We start from the raw sequence: 26,916 nt of genomic DNA on the forward strand, positions 1-26,916 counted from the left end.
TTGATCAAATGTACCCAGTTGTTATAGAGTACTGATCACAAGGTATGCAATGCCAACTCAGTGTGGTGCTAAGATTGCTTCTGGGGATAGCTTAAAGGTAGAATTATTATTCCAATAGGTCTAGAATTAATAATCTGCATACTACCTACATTTAATCATGTTGGCCTTGTTGCACCTGATCTTTTTTTTTAATTATGTTGCAACAGCGCACAAGGACTTTGGTTGGGAAGAGTGCTTTATAAATTGAATCATCATTGTAAGAATAATTATTAGTACCTGCATCGAGTGTAGAAATTTCTCTTAAAATTTGTTCTGCCCGTTTGGCTTCTGAGCTATTGTGTTTCACAAGAGCCAGAGCATAGGCAGAGATTGCAACTGAGTAGAAGTTCAGCTGAGGTGAGAGTTGTCTATGCACATAAGCGACAGCTTTTTCAATGCCTTGTTTCTGTGGAAATAAATATGGATCAGTTTGAAGGATGGTACAAAACCAATGCAAAGGTAACACTGATTTGAGTTCCAATGAATTATAACAACACAACACAGCTATTTCTAAATTAAATTGAATGGGAGTGAGGTGACCCTAATAACTGTGGTTAAGAATAATGCAAAACAATTATATTTGTTGAAGATTTTGGCAGGGAATAAAATGATTTCTGATATGAGCACTGGCTGGCCTATGCTAAAATAGATGGGCTATTTGAGTTGCAATTGCTCCGTTTACAAGGAGTACAAAATTCTCATCAGAGACTCCCTGCCACATACAGCTGATTTCTGGGGGAGAAGAGGAGGCACCTTTAGCATCTGATTGCAATGGTTGTGGCACCAGATCCTAATTTTCTGGGAGAGGAAGGCTTCGAAGACGATGCAGGCAGTAATGTGTGCAAAAACAAGATACTTCAAAATGAATGTTTGTCCAATGTACTGAATTTGTAAAGTGCTGGATAAGTGCTAAACAGCATTGTTTGGCCAAATCCTGAGTTTATTACTCAATTTTTACTTAGTCCTTTCTCAGACAAAACTGGGTGTTTGCCTGAATGGGGACCTCAGGATCTGGGACTATTAATTATTATTAATTATTTATTATCACTAGGGTCAAATTCAAGACAAATTAAAAGAAATACATTTTCACATAATGCCTAATTAAACTTGGAATTTATTGCCACAGGATGTCATTGTAGCCAAAAACACAGCAAGATTAAAAAAGGGATTGGGCATCAATATGGATAACAAGACTATACAGAGACTATATAGGCTCTGAGAGATTAAACTTTATGATTCAAGGGTTAAGCCAGTCTCTAATTATTAGAGTTAGGAGGTTTCTTGCACCTTCCACTGAAGCATCTAGTGCTGGCCACTGTTAAGTCTGGCGATTACTATATTCCTCTGTTCCTGCTTCCACCTAGAACCATGATTTTATTACCTGACCATGGATTACAGAATAATTATTGTGTTTGAAGCTCAAAGGACATGGCTTTTAGTCCTGGCTTCATTTTGTAACAGTATTTTTAGTGCTGGTTTCCAAGTTTACCCATCTGTTTAATGGATAACAGCACTTCCGTCCTCACAGGGGCATAGTGAGGACTAATTCATTTAAATGTGAGATCTTCAGATGAAAGGAGCTATAGAAAAGCAAAGTATCATAAGCACACCACGGACTATGGCCTGGTTCCCCCAACTGGTGTAAAACCACATTTCTCTGGGCCCACTGTTCCTCTTGCACTATAGAAAGGATTCACCCCAAGGAGAGCAAGTAGTGATGCTGCCACCTACCTTCCCTCTGGCTCTGACCTGGGGGAGGGTAGCTTTAAAATCTGCTAGGGGCTTCAAAGAAACTTGCTAGTAGAGGCACCCAAGGGGATGCATTGAATCAATGTGTCCTCCAGTCACATTGGCCTGTACTATGTGCTTTTGGGGATCTGCAGTCTCCCCACAGTGGAGAAAAGGTTGTGGTTGTTTTGCACTGCACCAGCCCAGCAGACTTGTGGACACTGGGGTGCTGTGACTGTATTTCTCCCAACAGAAATTAGAGTTGAATAGGTCCCAAGAAGCGTAATGGTGGTGCCACAGTGGAAAGGCAGCCTCAATAGTGAAGATGAGGCCAAGGACATGCTCAGGAATCTCTATGCCGCTAAACCGAGTGCAGCACGCATGCCAGCACAAAACAAATGCACGTAAAAAGAGAATGAAAGATTTAAGGAGAAAAGAAAAGCAGGCTTCTTACCACCTCAGAAGACTTAGAGTCATCGAAAGCCCCCAAGGCCTCTTGCATAGCGATGGTTATAAAGGCTGTCAAAGCCAAATGTTCTTCAGCTTTCCCAACTCCACCCTAGAAGGTTAATCATGGGAAAGCTTCTAAAGCATACATTTGTTTTATTATTAAATTGAGCAAATCTAATTTTATTTCTTTGTATGAAAAATAAACACCACCACACGGTCACACATTTGTTGCTAATACACCCACCCTAACATCCTTCTCCATTCTCCCAGCCACACTTTTTTTCTATCGTATAAGTATTTTTTTCATTCATAGATTCATAGCTTTTAAAGTAAAAAAGGACGATTGGATCCTCTACTGTAACCTTCTAGAGCACAGGCCTTTACATGTTCCCCATTTACTCCTATACTGAGCCCAATAACTTGTCTAAAGCACAGTTCCAGGAAGGCATCCCGTCTTGATTTGAGGACATTAAAGATGAGAATCCACCACTTCCCTTGGTAGTTTGTCTCAATGATTTATCACAGTCCTGGTTAAAAATGTGTGCTGTATCCCTAATTTGAATTTGTCTGGCTTCAGCTTGCAGCCATTGGTTCTTTTTATGTCTTTTTCTGCTAGATTATAGAGCCCTTTAGCACCTGGTAACTTCTCCTGATGAAGGTACTTATACACTGTAATCGAATCACTACTTGATCTTCTTAATAAACTGAACTGATTGAGTTCCTTGAGTCTCTCACTGTGAGGTGTTTTTTTCCAGCCCTTGACTCATTTTCTGGTTTTTCTCTGCACCTTCTGCCTTTAGAAAAAGTCCTAATTCCTCCCCAGTCTGCCTCAAATACTCATCCTTTTAAAGAGTTAAAAATATTTTGCTGCAAGAGCTGTTGATTTTTCCCTCCCCACACACAATTATATGGGAAGCAAAAGATAAAAGTCCAGAATCAGGGGAAACAAAACAAAACAAAATAAAACATGTGGCCACATCATCAGCTGGTATAGTCCCAAAGATTTCAATAGCGTGACACCGATTTACAGCATTTGAGAATCTGGCCCATATGGGAACAGGTTCTTATCATTTTCAGTGACCAACCTGCATAAGTCTGTCCATCACTGGGTGAGGGTCACGGAATGAGCCATCCGCCTGCTGTTGTCCAAGCAAGTAGGAAACAGCTTTGTGTATGTAACGGTCTTCGACACTGATGTATTTTCTGCACCTTGTGAGCACTTTAGCAATGAATGCAGTTAGCCTGTATAAAAGAAACTGGTTTCATTTTCTAAACTCATTGATATTTGTGGTTTGCTAACACGAATTAGTACTGGGGCTGTCAAGCAATTAAAAAAATAAATCACGATTAATCACGCAATTAAAATAAATAATCATGATTAATCGCTCTGTTAAATAATAATAGAATACCATTTATTTAAATATTTTTGGATGTTTTCTATATTTTTTAATATATTGATTTCAATTACAACACAGAATACAAAGTCTACAGTACACTCAAAAATAAAACAATGTAAAACTTTAGAGCCTGCAAGTCCACTCACTCCTACTTCTTGTTCAGCCAATCGCTCAGACAAACAAGTTTGTTTACACTTGCAGGAGATAATGCTGCCCACTTCTTATTTACAATGTCACCTGAAAATGAGAAGAGGTGTTCACATGGCACTTTTGCAGCAGGCATTGCTAGGTATTTATGTGCCAGGGCTCCAGCAGCGATTCTATTGTGATTAAAACTGTGATTCATCGTGATTAATTTTTTTGAGTTAATTGTGTGAGTTAACTGCGATTAATCGACATCCCTAATTAGTACGTCAGAAGATTCTGATACAATTTTGCACAAGCTACCGCTATGTATAATGTTGACCAGTCAATGGCTAGTTATGGGGCAATGCCGAAAGATATACGAGGCATCCAGAAAGACTGAAGAATCTCAGTGCAATTCATACCTTAGGGTACAACACTACTCACTACCACACTGGGCCCAGTTCTCTTCTGACACTGGTTTTTCATGAGTGTAAAAGATAGAGATAGATATACAAAAAGATAGAGAGAAAGACAGCCTCATGTACGATGAAGCCTGGTTTACACACCAAGTTGCATTGGTTTAACTAGCAGTGTGAATTTCTATTGTTTTAGTTATACCAGACAACCCCCTGTGTTTATAACCTTCTTGCATTGATGAGTTTAAATTAAACCAATATACAGGGGTGAAAGTGGGCCGGTATGGCGTACCAGTAAGAAGCTGGTACTGGCCCATACGCAGCTGACGCTGCCCCTTTTGCCCCCTCAGTCAGCAGCCCTGGGCCCTTTTAAATTGCCACCGGAGCTCCAGGAGGCGCGGGCCAGGCAGAGCAGATGGGCTGGCTGGGGGAGGCTGACCCCCCAGTCCTGCCCCTTCTGCTCGAGGCCCCGCCCTTTCCACTCGAGGCCTGGAGCCGGGCCCCCTTACCGGTTAGTGTTTCATATTACTTTCACCCCTGCCAGTATAAGCAGTTTTAAATATATATAGAAGTGTCCGCCCAGGTGTTTGCACTTCTTATTAAACAATGCTTGCACGTGCCCACGTAATTACATCAGCATTAGCTGTTCACTGAAAGTTGTTCAGAAAAAAAGTCTCACTTTATTAATAATAAAAACTATTTGGCCATAAAAAGCCAAAGAATCAAAGTTTAGGCACACAGACTTGCATCCATATATTTGCAAATATGTGCACGGGTGAAGCCTGCTCACATAGCTGTATATGTAGCTAATTTATCTGTGTACATATTAGATGCACTCAAGTATATGGGCGTAATTTGACAATTTGGCCCCAAAAGCCAGCAAGTAAACTTCTGATGCACTATATGTGACAACATTGGCATTTTAGAATATAAAACAACAACTAAGGCTGATTATGATGCATACACTACCATGTACTGCTGGGAGTTGTTTTGAATGCTCCGTAAGAGCCATCCTCCTTCTGAAATTCAAGAAGTCTCGTGTAACCTGCATAAACAAGCAATCAAATATATTGGGTAAGAATATTACTGTACATGGACTTGTATTTTTGCACTTTGGGCCTTTACATGCAACACCTGGATTAACATGGAAGTGCACTCCACTACTTTTGTTTGCTCCTCATAAAGGTTGTGTGTGTATGATTGCGACAGCAGGCCCTTTGGAATAAAGTAGAGGAAAGGGAGCATGAGTTTTGTTTAAGTCCTGCCTTGATGGGTCTACTTGGGTTGGCATACGGGCATCAATATTACAAACATTTGTGGATACCAAGGAATTTCTGCCTGGTGGGTCCCTGAAAATCCATCCCCAGGTACTGCCACTTTCTTGAGCAGCTGTACAAGGGGTTGAAATAAGACACAAAAGAGGCAGTGAGGTCCAGCAGATAGGACGCAACTGGAAGTCAGGAGATCTGGGCTCCATTCCCAGCTCTGCCATTGACTTGAACAGATCACTTCATTTTTCTGCACCTCATTTTCCCACCTTTAACGTGAGAGTGATACTCATCCTTGTAAAGTTCTTTCTGATCTATTGATAAAAGGCACAGTAGAACTATGTTTTATTAATAATAATTAATCACCAGTAATAGAATAGCATCACGTTTCCTTGGGGGATTTTAGATAAATACAACTACTAAGAAAAAGAAACGATGCTTGACCAAACACCTCAGGTTCAAAGTGTTTCTGTTTTCCAGTCAGATGCGTGCAACACATTCTAACATACTTCAGGTTTGTGTTGCACTCTAATTCATTGTACATGAATGCTCATGAAATTGGGGGTTGGGGTGCGGGAGGGGGTGAGGGCTCTGTGTGGGAGTGCAGGCTCTGGGGTGGGGCCAGAAATGAGGAGTTCAGGGTACGGGAGGGGGCTCCGGCCTGATGTAGGGGGTTGGGATACAGGAGGGGGTGAGGGCTCCAGCTGGGGGTGCAGACTCTGGGGCTGGGCTGGGGATGAGGGGTTTGGGGTGCAGGAGGGTGTTCCGGGCTGGGAGGGTGCTCCGGGCTGGGGGGGGGTTGGGGCACAGGAAGAGGTCTGGGGTGCAGGCTCCAGGTGGCGCTTACCTCAAGCAGCTCCCAGAAGCAGCTCCAGCTCCTATGCGGAGGCACAGCCAGGCAGCTCTGTGCACTGCCCCGTCCGCAGGCACCTCCCCTACAGCTCCCATTGGCCGTGGTTCCCTGCCAATGGGAGCTGCGCGGAGGAAGCATGAGGCGCCCCCTGGCTGTCCCTATGCATAGGAGCTGGAGGGGGGACATGCCGCTGCTTCTGGGAGTTACGTGTAGCCATGGCACGTGCAGAGCTGGGCAAGCCCGCAACCCCGCTCCCTGGCAAGAGCTCGAGGGTCGGATTAAAAGGTTTGATGGGCCAGACGCAGCCCATAGTTTGCCCACCACTGGTCTACACACTTAGTTTGCCACAAGCTGGGGTGTAACTCTACCCCGCGCTAGCCTGCCGCTCACTAAGCATCCATGTGGACTCTGCTGCCGTACCCTAAAAGTTCTGTAGCACACTTCAACCTACGCTGCTTTGAAACAGAAGTAGATCAAAGCGCACCAGGGTCCACATGGATACATATTGTGCAGCAGGTTAGTGTGGGGTAGATTTACATCCCAGTTTGCTTGTGTAGACAAATCCTGAGTTAATTGTTGGCTCCTAGGCTGAGTGAGGAAGTGAGACCTGCCAGCAGAAGATGGGGCAGAATAAGATGACAACTGGCCAGAGACATGGATTGGTTTCTGGCACTGAAATCTATGAAAAAGAGGGCTAAGATTTTAAAACACTGGTGATTTCAGGTACCCCAATTTTTTGGTCCCCATGTTAAGGCACCTTAAAAGGGATCCATTTTCAAATGGCAGGCACTCAGCACTTTCTGAAAACCAGGCTCTTTAAGGTGTCTCAGGCAGGATGCCCAAAATGTGTGGCCTAAAATCATCACTTAGTGTTTAAAATTTTGGCCAGCAGTCTTGAGCTAGCCTTGCTTCCTACCAGCCTCTGCCTCCTAGCTGGTATAGAGCCCTCAAGCTGCCACAAACCCCAGGACGTTTGTGAGTCTCCAGCTGACAGCCATCAGGCAACTGTCCAATTGCCTATGGGGTAAGCTGCAAAAAGCAGTTTTCTTTCTGCCTGTGGGTAACCCGAAAACTGCTGCGCAGAATCTTCCCGTATTTCCCATATTTCATTGTCACAACTGGGTTGAGACAAACACGAGGAACTCCAGCCCTAGGCTAAATTCTGTGGATAGTTAGAAGCTCTTGAAAAAAAATCTTGGGCTTAGAATGAAAGTGCCGCCTTCAAACACATCCAGGATCCCCAGGCAGGAATTGCTGTTAATGGCCCCATTGGCTCACCTTCACCTGGCTGAGGTGTGTCATGTCCTGCACAAGGGCTGGATCCCTAGGCAGGACTAGCCATACTAGTGTTACTAGATTCATATATACTTGTGGCTATGGTCAGCTGACATAGAATTGCAGAATTGTCAGGCTGGAAGGGACCTCGAGACGTCATCAAGTCCAGCCCCCTGCACTGTGGCAGAACCAAGTAAACCTAGGTGATTCCTGACAGGTGTATGTCCAACCACTTCTTAAAAACCTCCAATGATTGCAATTCCACAACCTCCCTTGGAAGCCTGTTCCAGAGCTTAACTACTCCTTTACTTACTGTCTTCTTTATAACAGCCTTTAACGTATTGGAAGACTGTAATCAGCCCCCCCCTCCCCCCACCCCGGGGTCTACTTTTCTCAAGACTAAACATGACCAGTTTTTTTTTAAAACCTTTCTTCATAGCTCAAGTTTTCTAAACCTTTTCTCATTTTTGTTGCTCTCCTCTGGACTTTCTAATTTGTCCACATCTTTCCTAAAGTGTGACACCCAGAACTGGACACAGTTCTCCAGCTGAGGCCTCACCAGTGCTGAGTACAGTGATACAATTACTTTTTTTGTCTTACACATAACACTCCTGTTAATACATCCCAGAATGATATTAGCATCTTTTGCAGCTGCATCATATCGTTGACTCATATTCAATTTGTAATCCATTATAACCCCCAGATCCTTTTCAGCAGCACTACTGCCTAGCCAGTTATTCCCCATTTTGTAGTTGTGCTTTCTGATTTTTCCTTCCTAAATTAAGTACTCTGTCCTGGTATTTATTGAATTTCATCTTGTTGAATTCAGACCAATTCTCCACTCTGAATTCTAATCCTGTCCTCCAAAGTGCTTGCAACTCTTCCCGGCTTGGTGTCATCTGCAAATTTTATAAGCATACTCTCCACTCCATTACCCAAATCATTAATGAAAATACTGAATTGTACCGGACTCAAGGCTGACCCTGGCAGGACCCTAGTAGATATGCTCTCCCAGTTTGACAGCAAACCATCGATAACTACTCTTTGAGTATGGCCTTTCAACCAATTGAGCACCCATCTTATAGTAATTAAATCTAGACCACCTTTCCCTAATTTGCTTATGAGACTATCATGCGGCACTGTCAAAAGCCTTATTAAAATCGAGATACATCACATCTATTGCTTCTCCCCATCCACTAGGCCATAAGCCTGTCAAAGAAGGAAATTAGGTTGATCTGGCATGATTTGTTCCTGACTAATCCATGCTGGCTATTCCTTATAACCCTGTTATCCTCCACACATTTACAAATTGCTTGTTTAATAATTTGTTCCAGTATCTTACTAGGTATCGAAGTGAGGCTGGCTGTGCTATAATTTCCTGTGTCCTCATTTCACCCCTTTTTAAAAATAGGCACCATGTTTGCACTTCTCAAGTCTTCTGGGACCTCATCAGTCCTCCAGGAGCTCTCAAAGATAATTGGATATATGGATCAATTTCAATATTCATATTAGAGTGTGTTTGGCTTATAAGCAAGTACAGATGGTAACCATATATATATATCTGCTGTAATAAAGACACAACAGGAATATGTTTCACCACAATATAATTCTTGTAATGGGAATATTTCGTTAATAGCTATTTATTTAAGGGGATAAACTGTAGGTGTGGTTCTATTCTGCATGTTGCACAATGACAACTCTGCAGTAAGGTTTGCAATATCTTACTTCATGCCCAGTCTTATTTGATAGCCTGTAAAAACTTAAAAGGGAATTGCTGTGAGTGCAGGGGTTATAGTGTACCTAAGAACTGGCATCCAGCGATGGAAGGCTGTAGCTTTCTTCAGGGGCTTGTGACAAATGATGCTACCAGATGAAAGCAGGGAAAAATAGCTTTGGATCATCTATAAAACAAGTAACAAGCTGGAGAAATTTGATGAGCTGGGGATATTTTTATAGCCACATTTGAATTAATTTAAAAGACACCACATACTATATACTTTTGTAAATGCATGGCCCAGCAGATATTGCGTGGCAGCAGTGTCCACATGGACACTTAGTGCACGGCAGGTTAGTGCAGAGTAGATTTACACCCCAACTTGCCGTGAACTAAGTGTTCATATAGAGAAGCCCTAAGTAGCATTCATATCACTGGGAGTTCCATGCCCGTACAGGAGTTGGGGGGAAGAGAAACCCCTAATTATATTAGAAAAGGTTTGCAGAATACTAATTAACCAAAAAGAGTCTTTGGGTCAGAGCCTCAGCTGGTGGAAATTGACACAACTCCATTGACTTGGATCTTCATCAGTTCACAGACAGCTGTGGATTTGCTTACACCCTTCCCCTTTCATTTTATAAATGTATGGAATTTCATTAGTTCTTTCATTATCATCCTGGCAGGTGAATGTGCAGATTTTGTGCCTGGTTCTGCAAGTTAGTTAGAATCAAGCTCAGTCCTATGTCTAACATCAATGTTTACTCTACAATGCAAAGAGAGAACAAGTAAAAACAGTTTTGTTATTTGGGGCTGGGGGCAGGGGGGAAGAGGCTCCACATACCTTGTGCAATCATGTTATGGGCTTCTTCTTTCCTTTCAGGTTTAAAGTTGATCCACTGTTCACTTGCATCCAGGTATTCAATGGCATACGTTGCTGGAGCCATTGTCACCATAGTTTGCTCAGCACAACCAGTGGGCACTTTGATAAGCTTATCAATTCCAGCTGGACTGAGACAGTTTTGAATGGACTCACCCATTATATCCCCTATATTGGCAAAAAAAAAAAAAAAAAAAGACCAAAATTATTGTATTAAAAGGTTGGAAAGGGTAAAAAATAAGAGTAAACATAACCCTAAAATAACTGATTATAGGTGGGGCTAGTAGCACTGCCGATTATTAAGGTTGCCCAACAGTTCCCATTATAAGGTCCTGTTTTCAGTTGCTTATAACTTTGCCCAACTTTAACTGCTTGGTTGAACTTTTCCATGCCGGGTGTCTGCCTCAGGCTGATTTATTTATTTATTTTTAATTTCAGTCACAACAGTTCAGCTATTTCCAAGAACAAGGCTACGGAATAATGTTAAAAAATTCTGACCAACTTTTATTTCAGAAGTTCTAGCACTTCCTATGCTTTGGAGCTGTGACTTGAAATTTGGGGTATGTGTGTGGAGGGGGGGTGGGGACTTTGTGTCAGTGATATGCCTTTTGCCATGACGGTGAAAAATCAGCCCAAATTTGGCCAAGTTATAAGCCTTTGAAAAATCATAGTTTGCACATGCTCAGTAGATATTTGTTATATCTTCAGTTTCATTCCCTGAAAATTCCATCTAGACTGGGCATAAGCCAGCCCAGGGTTGAGCAGGACTTTCCCTGCAATTGCAGTTCTGCGACCCTAAGCACACCTCTGCGCCAACTGGCAAATGGTTTAGTGTTCTGTAACAGCAACTCTGAGCAGGCTTGACAAACTCATTGCACCTAGCAGACAACTTTTACAGTATTTATCCATAAAGAATGTCATGTAAGGCCTCTAATAAAGGCTTATTTTATACTGTCAAGTATCAGGGGGTGCTGTTGTTTTTATTTTATACTGATCCTCATAATCATCATGAGATATATGTACAGATGGTATTTAAACATGTTGTGTATATGTATTAAAACTATGTTTTAAAGTCTGTCAATAACCAAAGAAAAAAAACAGGTTTCTTCCAGACAGGAGTTAGAATATATATTCACCTGTCCATCTTGGTTCACATGTACATTAAGTATTATAAGCCAACACAGTGGGAGACCAATTTAAACATGAAGTCAACAAGAGGTTGGGATGTCATTGGAGACTAAACCACAGGGGGTTTCTGCTGTCTCTGGGGGCAAAAAATGAACTTTGAAGAATACAAAATGAATGCAAGGAGACCTTTTGTTATCCATTCACTGAGGAAAACCCCTGGCAGAGGGAAGGTGCTTCATGAATGCTTGGATCCTGGTTTGTCACAAACCAGCTAGCCCTGCATAAGACTGAACCTTTTTTGGGGGGATGCGGGGGGGGGGGGGGAGAAAGGGGGAATCTATTTGATTACACTGCTCTACAGCCAAAATGCTTCTGAAATAAATGTTGTCAAACTTTACTAATTCTGGGTCACTGAGAATGAAAATGATGCTTAAAATTGTTGATTGGCTCTAGTTTTCAAGATATGCTATTGGGTCAGTATATACGACCCTTGACTTGGGAATGGCGGAGCATAAGTGAGTTATAAAGGGAAGGGATCTCAATTTAAACCAGAAATGACTAAAATACATCTTTGACTGGATCTATGAATAAATCTATGAGTTTGGACAGTACTTGCTTTTTAGGCAAAACAATGAATGATGCAATCTGAAGCTGGTATTGCGTCATACATGATATGAATTGCATCATGTTATTCCTAGAAGTCATGGATGATGCAATCATAACGAAGCTTACATCACTCTGCTGAACAAATTGCCCTATATCAGCTCTAGAAATCATACAGTGTCGTGCTCTCTTATTTGTCAGTGTTTGATTTTGCAAAGGGACACATTTCTGTTTAGCCAAAGTGAGCAGAGATGCCTCGTACTTGTGTGAACAGTGCAGATAACTTCTGCTATGTTTGTGGTGAAGTGACTTTTGCATCACAAAAGCGCAGTATAACCACTATGGTTAAGAAAGCCTATCACCTTTATTTTGGCTGCAAAATTGGAGATCAGGACAAGAGGTGGGCCCCACACATATGCTGCAACACTTGTGCAACAAATCTTCACCAGTGGTTGAACAGGAAAAGGAAATCTATGCCTTTTGCAGTGCCAATGATTTGGAGAGAGCCAACAGATCATACCAGCAATTGTTACTTCTGCATGGTGCCTCCAGTTGGGAAAGGTGTGTCAAAGAAGAAAAAGTGGACTGTGCATTATCCAAACATTCCATCAGCTTTACGCCCAGTATCCCATGGAGAAGGACTGCCGCTTCCTGATGCACCAGAATCATTCTCACTTGAGTCAGACGAGGAAGAGGAAGAGGATGAAACTTCTGGTCCTGAACCATCAATGTCACAGGACCCACATTTTCTCCCATCCTCCTCCTCTGAACCACACCTCATAACACAAGGTGAACTGAATGACCTTGTCAGGGATTTGGAACTACCCAAGAGTAAGGCAGAGCTGTTGGGCTCCAGACTACAGCAGTGGAATCTCCTGGCAGGTGATGTTAGGGTTTCCATGTTCCGTGACCGTCAAAAGGATCTTGTCCCATTCTTCTTGATCACATTCATGGAAGGTGATCTTGTAGCCTGCAACAACATCGATGGTGTGATGGCAGCCCTCAACATCGTTCACGATCCAGATGAGTGGAGACTCTTCATTGATTCATCGAAGACGAGTCTTAAAGCTGTTTTACTGCATAATGGCAATGTTTTGCCATCAATTCCAGTTGGTCATGCAGTCCATATGAAGGAAACCTATGACAACATGAAACAACTTTTGAGGTGCATAAACTATGACCAACATCAGTGGCAGCTTTGTGGCGATTTGAAGGTTGTTGCTCTCTTGCTTGGTCTGCAGACTGGATCCACAAAGTACTGCTGTTTTCTCTGCGAATGGGATAGTCGTGCAAGAGATTCCCACTACATCAAAAAAGATTGGCCACTCCGACAGTCATTGGAGCCTGGGAGGAAAAGTGTTCAGCATCCACCACTTGTTGAATCAAGGAAGATTTTGTTACCACCCTTACACATCAAGCTGGGTCTGATGAAGAACTTTGTCAAGGCCATTGACAAAACACAAGCAGCTTTCAAGTACCTCCGTGGAAAATTTCCAAGGTTAAGTGAAGCTAAGATAAAGGAAGGTGTCTTTGTTGGTCCTCAGATTCGTGAACTTCTTCGAGATGATGCATTTGACCATGCACTGCATGGCAAGGAAAAGACGGCATGGAAAGCCTTCCAGTTAGTGGCAATAAATTTTCTCGGAAACAACAAGGCAGACAACTATAGGTTGTTGGTGGAAAACCTCCTCAAGGCATACAAAAGCCTTGGTTGCAACATGTCACTAAAGGTACATTTTTTGCACTCTCATCTAGATTGTTTTCCACCAAACTGCGGAGCAGTGAGCGACGAGCACGGCGAGCGATTTCACCAGGACATTGCAACAATGGAGAAACGCTATCAGGGCAAATGGAGCCCATCAATGCTTGCAGACTACTGCTGGACAGTGACAAGAGATGCTCCATTTAATGAATACAAGAGACAAGCCAAGAAGCGCCGAGTAGACACTGAATAGGACTAAACTATGTACAGAATAGTTTTTTGCCTTTTGTTTCATAATAAATTTTATTTATATAACCCTTTTGCTGATTTTTAAAGTGTTACATAAATAGGACAGGTGAAATATTATCATGTAAAGCAACCATAAACACATGAAAAGACCTAGGTTTACAATTTATGATTAAAACTCTACTATCTACACAATATACATAGACATAAAATGTAAAAACTTAAATATCTTAGAAACAGTAGCCAATCAGTTGTTTTAATTGTCATATTTGAATTCAGCACATCAAAATACATAATAAATAGCACATTTTATCTCTGATGCAGACGATTTCTCAAAAATTGTAGACCAGTATTATATAAGAAAGGTAACCACTGGTAAGTGTAGACCCAGCTTGGCATTTTATTATTTTGTTTTATATGAAACCATTCCTGTTTCCATTGTCCTTACTCACTGTCCCCTACATTTTAGCTTTTGATAATAAACTTATGATTGTTTTTACTGTAGCTCTATCTCAGTGCTGTGATGTTATATAGGAACTGACTCTCAATGTACACTGGGGATAGCGAATCTGGCAATTTCTGAGACTGTCCAGCGACCGGAGCTGGATACTACAGGGGAACATTTCAAAGGTGATTGAGGATTGGGTTACACCTCTTGTTAAACCACAAGGCAAAGTAAGGGCTGACAGAGCCCTAAGGAGATTGTTTGGGTGGCTAACAGACGGGTGGTGTCAGGGAGCTGACATCCAGCACCAGCAAGTCTTCCTCTCACTGGGATCAGTGGGGTAACAGTCCTGGGCATCCCGAGAAAGTGTCACAAGTTCCCAGCTGTGCCAGGTCCAAGCACTAGAACTGTGAGCAGGGAGGCTGTCTCTCCTGTGCTTTCAAAGACTCTCCTACTGGGCCCAGGAGGCATGAGCCACCTGAACTGAATAACTGAATGCAGAGGGGAAAAGAGCTGGACCTGAGATATGTGTGTGTGTGTGTGTGTGTGTGTAGGAGACAGACTGAGTTCATTGGGACAATGACGTTGGGAGGGAAGGATGGAACTGGAGGCTGAAGGGTATGGGGCAGGGGAGGGAAAATTGGGACCAGGAGTTGGGGGTAAAGAGGAGACTGGGATGTGCAAAGAGAATGAAACAAGCAGCTGGGTGGGGTGGAAATGCTGGACACTGGAGAAGGAGCCCAAGGAGGGAGATTGGGACTGGAGCTTATGGGGATGGGGAATGAGGGTATGGGGTGACCAGATGCTAGGGGTGAAGACATAGATTGAGAAAGAAGCCAGGAGATGGGAACTGGGACTGGCTGGGCAAGGAGACTAGGGCTGGGATGAGAAGCCTGAGGAATGGAGAATGGAACTGGCTAGGCATGGAGAACACGACTGGGACAAGGAACCAGGAGTGGGAAAGAGGTAGGACAGGAACATGTTGGAGGTTATTGGAAAGAAGGGGTCAAGCTGGGAGCAAATGGACAGAAGAGCCTGTGCCCACTAGGGAAAACTCCCCTCCAGAGCCTGTAATGGAACCCATGATTCCCAAGTCTCACCGTTCCTCCACTGTCAGCAGACATCAGTGAAACCCTCTGGCAAAGTGTGTTGCTTTTCCCCTCTAGTGCTGGTCCACATAGAGGATGACAACTTCTACTGCTATCAGTTACTTCGTTAGCTCAAGTGGCAGAGGTCTGTACAGTGGATCTAAAAATTCCAACCCTGCTGATGACCCATGTTGGTGTCAATATGATGTCACATGATGGAATTTCTGGGTTTTTTTTCTGTTTGCTTTTTAAAAAAAACTAGGAAATTACACAAAAATCGACTACCCGTGCAATCTTAAGTTGTCCCTCTCTCAGTATGCATTATGATCCAGTCTTTAATTATATGATCACATACCATTTTTTCCACAGAACCCCTGCCTCATTCAGTGCACAGGATGGATTTTACTCTGGAGGTGAATCAGGGTTTTGTAGTGAAAGCAACTGTTTTCTGTAGAGAGATTTAGGTTAGATATTAGGAAAAACTTTCTAACTATAAGGATAGTTAAGCACTGGAATAGGTTATCTAGGGATGGTAGAATCCCTGTCATTGGGGGCTTTAAAGACCACAGTATTCTTGCCAGCAAGTTAAAGAAGTATCGGCTGGATGAACGGACTATAAGGTGGATAGAAAGCTCGCTAGATCATTGGGCTCAACAGGTTGTGATCAATGGCTCGATGTCTAGTTGGCAGCTGGTATCAAGCAGAGTCTCCCATGGGTCAGTCCTGGGGCCGGTTTTGTTCAATATCTTCTTAATGATCTGGAGGATGGCGTGGATTGCACCCTCAGCAACTTTGCAGATGACACTAAACTGGGAGGAGTGATAGATATGCTGGAGGGTAGGGATAGGATACAGAGGGACCTAGACAAATTAGAGGATTGGGCCAAAAGTAATCTGATGAGGTTCAACAAGGACAAGTGAAGAGTCTTGCACTTAGGTCGGAAGAATCCCATGCACTGTTACAGACTAGGGACCGAGTGGCTAGGCAGCAGTTCAGCAAAAAAGGACCTAGGGGTTATAGTGGACATGAAGCTGGGATTGTTTAGTCTGCAGAAGAGAAGAATGAGGGGGGATTTGATAGCTGCTTTCAACTACCTGAAAGGGAGTTCCAAAGAGGATGGAGCTACGCTGTTCTCAGTGGTAGCAGATGACAGAACAAGGAGTAATGGTCTCAAGTTGCAGTGGGGGAGGTTTAGGTTGGATATTAGGAAAAACTTTTTCACTAGGAGGGTGGTGAAGCACTGGAATGGGTTACCTAGGGAGGTGGTGGAATCTCCGTCCTTAGAGGTTTTTAAGGTCAGGCTTGACAAAGCCCTGGCAGGGATGATTTAGATGGGGATTGGTCCTGCTTTGAGCAGGGGGTTGGACTAGATGACCTCCTGAAGTCCCTTCCAACCCTGATATTCTATGATTCTAAGATTCTATGATAGACAAACATGTAGGGATGGTCTAGCTATCTTAATCCTGGCTTGGCACTGGGGATGGATTAGATGACCTCTTGAGGTCCCTCCCAGCCCTCCTTTCTATTTTTCTTCTCTTTTCATCTGGGTTAAAAACAAGCAATTTTAGATATCTAAGTCTAGGTTGGCGAATTGATTGTTTCAGGAGAAGTGGAGAGGATGGCAGAGATATTATTGAGATATGATCATTTGATGAGGTGTTCCATAGTTTGAAATCTGTTTCCACAGTCACAAATAGAATTGTGTCTCCATCTCTCAGTCCCCATTTATGGAGAAAGTAGGCACATCTGCCATGTGATGTGTGCATGCAATTCAAAGTGGACCATATTTTCTATGGGAGTGAAAAGCCACTTATTTCTTCAACATGATGTCCGATTCGGTGTGTATTTGGGATGTTGGCATCCATCCACCTTCCACCCCAAGTTTTCAAGCTCTTGGGGTATCTCTACACTAAAATAAAAGACCCACAGCTGGCCCAGGTCAGCTGAGTGAGGCTGCACGGCTATACAATTGCAGTGTAGACATTTGGGCTTGAGCTGAAGCCTGGGATCTGAGACCCCATCAGTGGGGAGGGTCCCTGAGCCCAGGCTCCAGCCTAAGCCCAAACGTCTACACTGAAACTTTATAGCCACACAGCCTGAGACCCGGGCAAGCTGCAGCTGCGCTGCGGGTCTTTTGTCGCTGTGTAGCTGTACCCTTGTATTCCAAGCCAAAAAGGTTTTCTGGATTTGAAACAGAATCTCAATATATTATTTAGGCCTTCATGTACTGGAAGATCCTTGTTCCCTTGAATATGATGGAACTTCCAAAGAATTCTCATGAAAAATTTAAGGTAGGTGTATATACGCCAGTTCAGGAAGCCAGGATCAACAAGAGGCGTTGATTTCACTGTGCCTGTAATAATCCACGTGAATGTGTTAAGCTGAGAATCCACAAATGATGTGTGGGAGCTATTTGTAGCCAATTAGTTTAATTAATCATTTCATAGAGTATTTATTGTTGTGGTTAAATATAATTAATTAATGTGTAATGGACAGGTTTAAGCATGATAGGATCATAGGAGTATAACTATTTATGAGAGAAAAATATGTATTAGGTATATAAGCAAGTAAGGTTGTAATACAAGGTCTACAGGCTGAGGCCTGTATGATTTCAGCTTAGCCATACTAGGCCTCAGGCCTAAGGAGGTTGACATAAGTAGGTAACCCAGGAATAACCCTGTACCAGTAAAGTTACAAGATAAAAGTAAAAAAAATGTTTAAGAAAATATGCCACAATGTATCCGTCTAGACCAATGGTTCTCAACCAGGGGTACATGTACCCCTTTCGGGTACACAGAGGTCTTCTAGGGGGTACATCAACTCTTCTAGATATTTGCCTAGTTTTAAAACAGGGTACATAAAAAGCACTAGCCAAGTCAGTACAAACTAAAATTTCATACAGATAATGACTTGTTTATACTGCTCTATATGTTATACACTGAAATATAAGTACAATATTTATATTCCACTTGATTTATTTTATAATTATATGGTAAAATGAGAAAGTAAACCATTTTTTAGTAATAGTGTGGCTGTGTTACTTTAGTATTTTTTGTCTGATTTTGTAAGCAAGTAATTTTTAAGTGAGGTGACACTTGGAATCAGACTCCTTAAAAAGGCACAGTGGTCTAGACAGCAAGACACCCGATTGTAACCTCATGAGAAATTCTGCAGGAACTACAGGTTACCATCCAGACTTGTCTACTAAGGGCAGGACTACATTAAAACACTGCACAGGTGCAGCTGTGCTTCTGTAGCACATCAGTGAAAATGCTACTACACTAATGGGAGAGCTTCTCCCACCAGCACAGTTTATCCACCTCCATGAGAGGCAGTAGCTATGTTGACAAGAGAAGCCCTTCCATCAACATAACGCTGTCTATACTGGGAGTTAGGTCGCTATAACTGTGTTGCTCAGGGGTGTGGATTTTTCAAATCCCCGAGCGACATAGTTGTAGTGATGTAAGTTTATAATGTAGACTTGGTCTACCAAGATAACCTATGAAAAGTGGAGCACCCATAAGTCTATGGGGTGTGGAAGTGGAAATAAGAAAAAAGGGGTTGACAGCCTTATGCATATATATGAGCCTTAGTAGGCATAAGTGTAACTCAGGATAAAAGGTGTTGCTTGGTCTGTTTAGGTGGAGGAGTGAATAAATGCACGAGGAGATGCCAAGCTGTCAACCATGGGTGGTGATGATGACAGTGATGAGGAGAATAATGACTGACACTCCAGGGTCCCCCAGCAGGAGATGTGAGTGAAACTGGTCATATAGGGCTAAACATTTTGCACTTTCTCTGTATCTGCTATTGTGTTTTAGTATTTGTGGGATTGTTTATCTGCTTAGAGAATTTGTTACTAAAAGAACTTGTAATACACTGGAATTGTTTCTCATGTGCTCCTAGGGTCTCCTAATAATAATAATATTCCTGATACTCTAGACCTCAGGAGACTGAATCTTTAACCAATGCAGTCTAAGAGATTAATCAATGATAAAAATACCCATCCATCAATAAGGCTATATGTGTGTCCAGACAGGTGCACAGTATTTTGTGGCAGAGAAGTCTACGTGCTAAGGGACAACCAAGTTATCAAATGTCCCGGATTGAACAGCAATGGAAATTCTGTGACTGACCAATGAAGATAAAAAAAATGCTGATTTGCTGCTCCTTAATTGAGCACTATAAGACTATGCACTGAATGAGGCAGGGCTCCCATGGAAAAAACAGTATGTGATCATGTAGTTAAAGACTGTTCATAATGCATATGATTCTGGTATTTCCTAACTTCTGAATGTTTGACTTTGCAACATTAATGTTCTTTTAACATATTTTTTATACATTTTACACACACAATATTAGATTATATATACACATTTGCTATGTAGAGAGTAGATGGAGAGGGAGATGGCTTAGATTTGGTTCTGCCTCTCACAGTGATTTGGGCCAAACCAATAGCAGAATATTTCCTGCTGAATGACAGGGGAACCCCAGGAAAGAATTGTGACTCATATGTACAGAGATCAGCTTATGAACCTGATCCACCAGTTCGCATATCATTTGTCATCATTATAATCTCTGGAGGCTATTTTTACCTTTCACGCTCATAAAGACATGGCTCTCAGACTCTGGTATCATATCAGAGGGTTTCTTCAGATCAAGAACAAGGCTTTTAACTAGAAAAGAAGATGTGCATGAGAACTGATTAAGTATTATCCAATACAATTTAATTTAAAAACATATCCTTCATACCAATATCTCACAATGCATAGCAGTCACAACAGAACTGTTACATTAGGAAGTTAAGTATCAGAGGGGTAGCCGTGTTAGTCTGAATCTGTAAAAAGCAACAGAGGGTCCTGTGGCACCTTTAAGACTAACAGAAGTATTGGGAGCATAAGCTTTCGTGGGTAAGAACCTCACTTCTTCAGATGCAAGTCATAGTTGGAAGTTAGGAAGTTGTGAGAGTTGAGGTCAAGGGCAGACAAGAAGCAGCATGAAGAGCTGATAATAGTGGCCCTGATTCAGCAAGGTATTTAAGCATGTGCTTAACTTTAAGCACCTGAGTAATTGCAATGGAATTTCAATGTCACTACTTAGGTGCTTAAAGTGACATGCATGCTTAAGCACCTTGCTGAACAAGGGTCAGTAAGTGCTAACATGAGAAATTTGTTGTAAGCTATGAAGAAATGATTTTGAACATCATTTTAAAAAGGGATCAGGGACGCAGAAAGATATGGATGAATTATTCTTGATAGATAGTACGGTGTTAGCAAAGGGTTAACAGTTTCCTGGCTATGAAAGTCTTCCAGTGAAAGTCTCTCTCCACCAGAGTAGATTGCATCATGGAACTGGTTACCCAAATGACCTGAGGGAAAGCTGCTTCAGTACGGAAATAAAAACCCCTCCAACCGCACACCCCTAGTTGTCACCTACCACCTCACACCGGAAACCATATGGGATCTCATTAAAAAATTACAACGGATACTTCATGGGGACCACATCCTAAAAGAAATCTTTCCGGAACCCCCTCTTCTGGCCTTCAAACAAACCCCCAACCTCTCCAAGCTCATCATCTGAAGCAAGCTCCCCACAGACCAGGACACACCAACTCAAAGCAGCACCAGACACAAAACCTATAGACATATCTCCACTGCTATGATAATCAATACCTTCCACAACACACCTTTCAAGATGCAGGGGTCCTACACATGCCTATCATGGCATCTGGTGTACCTCATCCAACGCACTAAATGCTCCAATAACAGCCCCCAATAACAACCATGTAGGTGAAACCAGACAATCACTATGCTCTTGAATGAACTCACACAGAACATGATAAAAGACAAAAACACCATATCAACCATGGGTGAATACTTTTCACAAAACGATCACTCTATAATAGACCTCTTCTCATCCTCAAAAGAAATCTGCACAACACCTTCAAAAGACAAACCTGGGAGCTTAAATTCATAATTTTGCTAGACACTAAAAATCATTGACTGAATAGCACCACTGGATTTATAGCCTGTTACAATAATGTATAACAGGGGTGACCAAACCTGCGGCTTGTGAGTCACATACGGCGCTTTTACAGTTAAAGTGTGGCTCGTGGAGCACCCCCCCCCCCATTCTCCGCCTACCAGACTGGGACAGAGACTCGGGGCTTCTGCCCAGCAGCAGGGTGGTGGGCCTTGGGGCTTCAGGCCCACGGGAGGTGCCTGCTGGGCCATGGGGCTTCTGCCCTGCAGGGAAGGGGGGGGGACAGACTTGGGGCTGGAGCCCCGGCCGGCACGCCCGGCTCTCAAACCTCCGAAGATTATCATATGCAGCTCAGAGGGTCAGTACGTTTGACCATCCCGATCTATAACTCACTAACATTCCCCATGTCTCTCAATGGCTGTCAGACAGGATTTTACTGGAAACTTAGATTGTTTTTTTTTTACCACATTTCCATTTTGTTCACAAGAAACAACTTCATTGACAACTGGAGCTGTGTGTGGGGATAACTGATATTTTGGTTCATTGGCCAAACCAAAAAAAATCCCAAACCCTAAAATAATTCATTTCAGATCAAAATGGAAATTTTTCGGTTTTCTTGGCAAAACAAAAGATATATAGATTCAGGTCAAACGGACTGTTTTATTTAGATTTTAAACATTTTAACCACTTCTTTTTTTAATTAAAAGCAAGGAAATTTGGAAACACCAGTCACAAAACTAGAAGAGGAGGTGGTGCACTCAACTGGGATGTGTGAGACCCAGGGTCAAGTCCCATTCTGCCTTATGCAGAGCAATGATTTGAACTTGGGTCTCACTCCTCCCAGGGGTGTGCCCTAACCACTGGGCAACAGGGTATACTGGGATGGGTCTTTCTCAGTCACTCCTGTTGAAGCCATTCCACTTTGTACAACATACCTAGTCATTGGAACAGGGATTTGAACTTGGGTCTCCCACATGCAAGCTCAAAAATTGTTTTTGGCTCAAACTATTCAGCAAATTTATGTTGAATTCTCAAATAGTTTCAACAGGCCCAAAACTGCATTTTTTGGTGAAGAAACTATTTGTCCTAAAACTTTTTGCCCAGCTCTAGTGTCAACCAATTAAACTGAGAGCAGAACATTATCATAGCTTATCTAGAGGCCAACTTGTGCATGCTTTCCTCTGCAATCAGTCAGCCCCATTTATGTTAATGAGACTATTCACTTAGCCAGGGGAACATGATTTGGCTGTCAATGTGGAGTGAAATTTTATCAATATTAATTTTTAGTACTTTGACACATTCACGTGTCAAATTATTTGTTTTCAGAGAAAGAGGAAATATTTTATGGAGGTAATTGTAGCTGCACGTTAGTCACTATCATTTTGGTAAATAAGGATTGGCAGTACAATTATTCTGAACATGGAACAACAAACATCAGTTGCCCAGGATAAAAATTTACTAAAAACATACAAGAAATATTTCAATCAAATATTTCAGCTTATTTCCTGGTGGCATGTAACACAGCATGGGGACAGGAATGTCACTTTAGATAAGGTTCTTACACTTACCTCTGAAGCATCTGGTGCTTGCCACTGTCAGAGATGGAATCCAGAAGTATACGGGCCTAGGATTGCCATAGGCAGTTCCTATGATCCTACTAGCCCAGATGGTTGTAAAGCATTTTGAAATCAGATTATTAGACTAAAAATGGTGGAAATCTTAAAAAATAAAGCCCCTCTTGTAACTTACAATTATTATTAATGCAAATGGTCTCTTCTTCTGTCTGTAAAATGCCTTCAGTCTGCACAATAAAGAAAAAAAAATAGGTCAACCCCATTGCAAATGATTGCATCCTGAGGACTTAACTGCTAAAAACATATCATCTCTAACATAATATTGGACCAGTAGATGGCAGCAATAATTTCATTTGGAGAGAGATTTCTGATCAAATACAATAAAAGGTACTTAGAGTCAGCATTTCAAGTCCATAAATATACCAGCTGAATTGAGTACTGATTTTTACTAGTCTTTTTGTTAGAAAAAGCATCGTTTCTTTCAGATGAAACATTTTACTAAAAACAAACAAGAAATGTGAAGCTTTGACATTTATTTTTAGCAAGTGAAACCTACATCTACAGTCCATAGGAGGGCTCAGTTTTACACACACACTATGCAAAGTGTCAATAAAGGAGCTATGTCTGAATTTTCTTTTAATCAATTCTTTTTTAAAAAATAATTAAAAGATGCTGACTGTGCAAAACTCATACAAGTTACAGCTGAAACAACTAATGGCCTTGATTCGAGTGATATGAGGCAAACACCTGTCAGGGATGGTCTAGATCAGTGGTGGGCAACCTGCGGCCCATGGACTGCAAGCAGCCCTTCAGGGTAATTCGCTGGCGGGCCGCAAGACAGTTTGTTTACATTGACCGTCCGCAGGTACGGCCACCTGCAGCTCCCAGTGGCTGCAGTTTGCCATTCCTGGCCAATGGGAGCTGCAGGGACGTGCTGGCCCCCACTTCCCACAGCTCCTATTGGCCGGAAACGGCGAACCGTGGCCACTGGGAACTGCAGGCAGCCATGCCTGCGGACGGTCAATGTAAACAAACTGTCTTGCAGCCCGCCAGCGAATTACCCTGAAGTGGCCACTTGCAGCCCATGGGCCGCAGGTTGCACACCACTGGTCTCGATAATACGTAGTCCTGCCATGAGTGCAGGGGACTGGACTAGATGACCTCTCGAGGTCCCTTCCAGTCCTGTGATTCTAATGTCTCAGTATTCTTGATCTCACTACCTGGAATGTGGTCCCTGTTATCATGACATTGCAAAATTCCAGACTGTTTGTTAAATATGGAAGACCTTGTGCTGGGCATTATCACTATGAAGGATGGCCCACTGAGAAGGGTGCCAAGCTAGGATCTGGGGGGCACAGTTTCAGTTCCCTGCTCTGCCACAGACTTCCTGCATGGATACTAAAGCAATGGAGGCCATATAAGGCCAATAGTGCTTTTTCCAGCAAAGAGGCAGAAAGTTACCACAAATGACTGCTTTCCTTCCTGACTTCCCAGTGTCTCCCATCTTCTCTATGTCTTTTAGATGAAGCTTCTTGGAGTAGGAACTGACTTTATCTTTGTGTCTTGTACAGCAACAATCATGTTATTAGCAAGTGAACATATAAATAAATACATAAATAAATAATAAAGGCTGCCTCCATTTTAATGGGGATGTGGCCAGTGGAAACAGGTTCCCAACACGCAGTGCTTTATCTTGATCCCTGAGGCTGCACCTGCTTATTAATGGTGAGTGCAGCCAGAATCAGTCCCATTATATGTAAATTAGGTGTGGCCTTGGGCTCCTGGCAGGTTGCCAAAGGGACCCTCTGTTGGGAAGCCCTGAGCTAGATTGACTTTTGAAAATGGCATCTCCTCCCACCTTTAGAGAAGAAAGCAGTGAGATTAAAGATTCATCCAAGGCAGCTTTCTTTTCAGGTACGCTCCTTAGCTGTACAACCATTAATGTTGGCTAGGAACAAATGCCAGGGCTACTAGGAGTTACCACCATCACAAACGTTGCATATAGGTGGGTGACCACCATGCAAATCTTCAGCCACAGGTTCACGGAGAAAAAAAAAACCCTCCCAGCTGCACATGCAGTACTATATACAACCTAGGTGGAGGTTTGGGACTAGTTAGGCCCACACTGTTTTCCAACCAACTGTGATTGGCTGGTCTGCGAGGCCACTCCTTTGATGGTTGCCAAAGCAATTGGACTCCTCCTTTAAGAGCAGACAACCAATCATACTGGAGTAGTTCGAGCTACATCGGAGGTAGTGAACTCCTCTCTCCTTCAGGATAATTCAGTAGTGAGCTCTTTTTACCTACAATAGTCATAGAAATGTAGAACTACAAGAAACCTTTATAGGCCATCTATCCATTCCCCTGCATTGAGGCAGGACTATGTATTTCTAGATTATCCTGGACAGGTGTTTGTCTAGCCTGTTCTTAAAAGCCTCCAATGACGGAGATTCTGCAATCTCTGTAGCTAATTTGTTCCAGTGTTCATAGCTGGGCCGCAGGTTGCCCACCACTGACCTAACTGTTCACCCTGACAGTTAGGAAGTTTTTCCTAATGGCTAACCTAAACCTCCCGTGCTGCAATTTAAGCCCAGAACTTCTTGCTAGTCCTCACGGCTTAAGGAGAACAATTTATCACTCTTCTCTTTATAACAGCCTTCTATATGCTTGAAGACTGTTATGTCACACCACAGTCTTCTCTTCTCCAGACTAAACAAACCCAGTTTTTCCAATCTTTCCTTGTAGATCATGTTTTCTAGACCTTTAATCATTTTTGTTGCTCTCCTCTGGACTTTCTCCAATTTGTCCACATCTTTCCTGAAGCATGGTGCCCAGAACTGGACACAATACTCCAGTGAGGCGTTATCATTGTTGAGTAGAACCAAAGAATTACTTCTCATGTCTTGCTTACAGCACTCCTACTAATACACCCCAGAATGATGTTTGCTTTTTTTGCAACAGTGTTACACTATTGACTCATATTCCTCTGTATTCCTTCCTAGGCAATCATTTCCATTTTGTATTTGTACAATTGACTATTCCTTCCTAAGTGTAATACTTTGCATTTGTTCTTATTGAATTTCACCCTGTTCACTTCAGACCATTTCTCCAGTTTGTCAAGATCATTTTGAATTCTAATCCTGTCCTCCAAAGTGCTTGCAAGCCCTCCCAGCTTGGTGATATCTGCAGACTTTATAAATGTACTCTTGCTGCCATTATCCTAATCATTTATGAAGATATATAATTTGGAAGGCCAAAAAAGAATTTGAATAACAGCTAGGCAAAGACTCAAAAAGTAATAGCAAAAAAATGTTTAAGTACATCAGAAGCAGGATGCCTGCTAAACAACCAGTGGGGCCACTGGACGATCGAGATGCTAAGGGAGCACTCAAGGACGATAAGGCCATTGCGGAAAAACTAAATGAATTCTTTGCATTGGTCTTCATGGTTGAGGATGTGAGGGAGATTCCCAAACTTGAGCCATTCTTTTTAGGTGACAAATCTGAGGAACTGTCCCAGATGGAGGTGTCATTAGAGGAGGTTTTGGAACAAATTGATAAACTAAACAGTAATAAGTCACCAGGACCAGATGGTATTCACCCAAGAGTTCTGAAGGAATTCAAATGTGAAATTGCAGGACTACTAACTGTAGTCTGTAACCTATCATTTAAATCAGCTTCTGTACCAAATGACTGGAGGATAGCTAAAGTGATGCCAATTTTTAAAAAGGGCTACAGAGGTGACCCTGGCAATTACAGGCTGGTAAACCTGACTTCAGTACCTCGCAAACTAGTTGAAACTATAGTAAAGAACAAAATTGTTAGACACATAGATGAACATAATTTGTTGGGGAATGTTTTTTGAAAAGGGAAATCATGCCTCACTAATCTACTAGAATTCTTTAAGGGGGTCAACTAGCATGTGGATAAGGGGGATCCAGTGGATATAGTGTATTTAGATTTTCAGAAAGCCAAGGTCCCTCACCAAAGGCTCTTAAGCAAAGTA

General features: G+C 42.4%; 1 protein-coding gene across 1 annotated transcript in view; it reads right to left on the reverse strand.

The window, feature by feature from the left end:
- Window positions 1-26,916, reverse strand: part of LOC135895267 (complement C4-like) — a 92,002-nt gene that overhangs the window by 25,311 nt on the left and 39,775 nt on the right. The window contains exons 22-28 of the mRNA XM_065423340.1: window positions 23,087-23,138; window positions 19,951-20,031; window positions 10,108-10,311; window positions 5,126-5,201; window positions 3,303-3,459; window positions 2,222-2,326; window positions 277-445 (exon numbers count right to left, since the gene is read on the reverse strand). Of these exons, the coding sequence (XP_065279412.1) occupies window positions 277-445; window positions 2,222-2,326; window positions 3,303-3,459; window positions 5,126-5,201; window positions 10,108-10,311; window positions 19,951-20,031; window positions 23,087-23,138 (844 nt within the window). The remainder of the gene's footprint in view (window positions 1-276; window positions 446-2,221; window positions 2,327-3,302; window positions 3,460-5,125; window positions 5,202-10,107; window positions 10,312-19,950; window positions 20,032-23,086; window positions 23,139-26,916) is intronic.

This window comes from Emys orbicularis, chromosome 1 (assembly GCF_028017835.1).
Source record: "Emys orbicularis isolate rEmyOrb1 chromosome 1, rEmyOrb1.hap1, whole genome shotgun sequence".
Taxonomy (NCBI): domain Eukaryota; kingdom Metazoa; phylum Chordata; order Testudines; family Emydidae; genus Emys; species Emys orbicularis.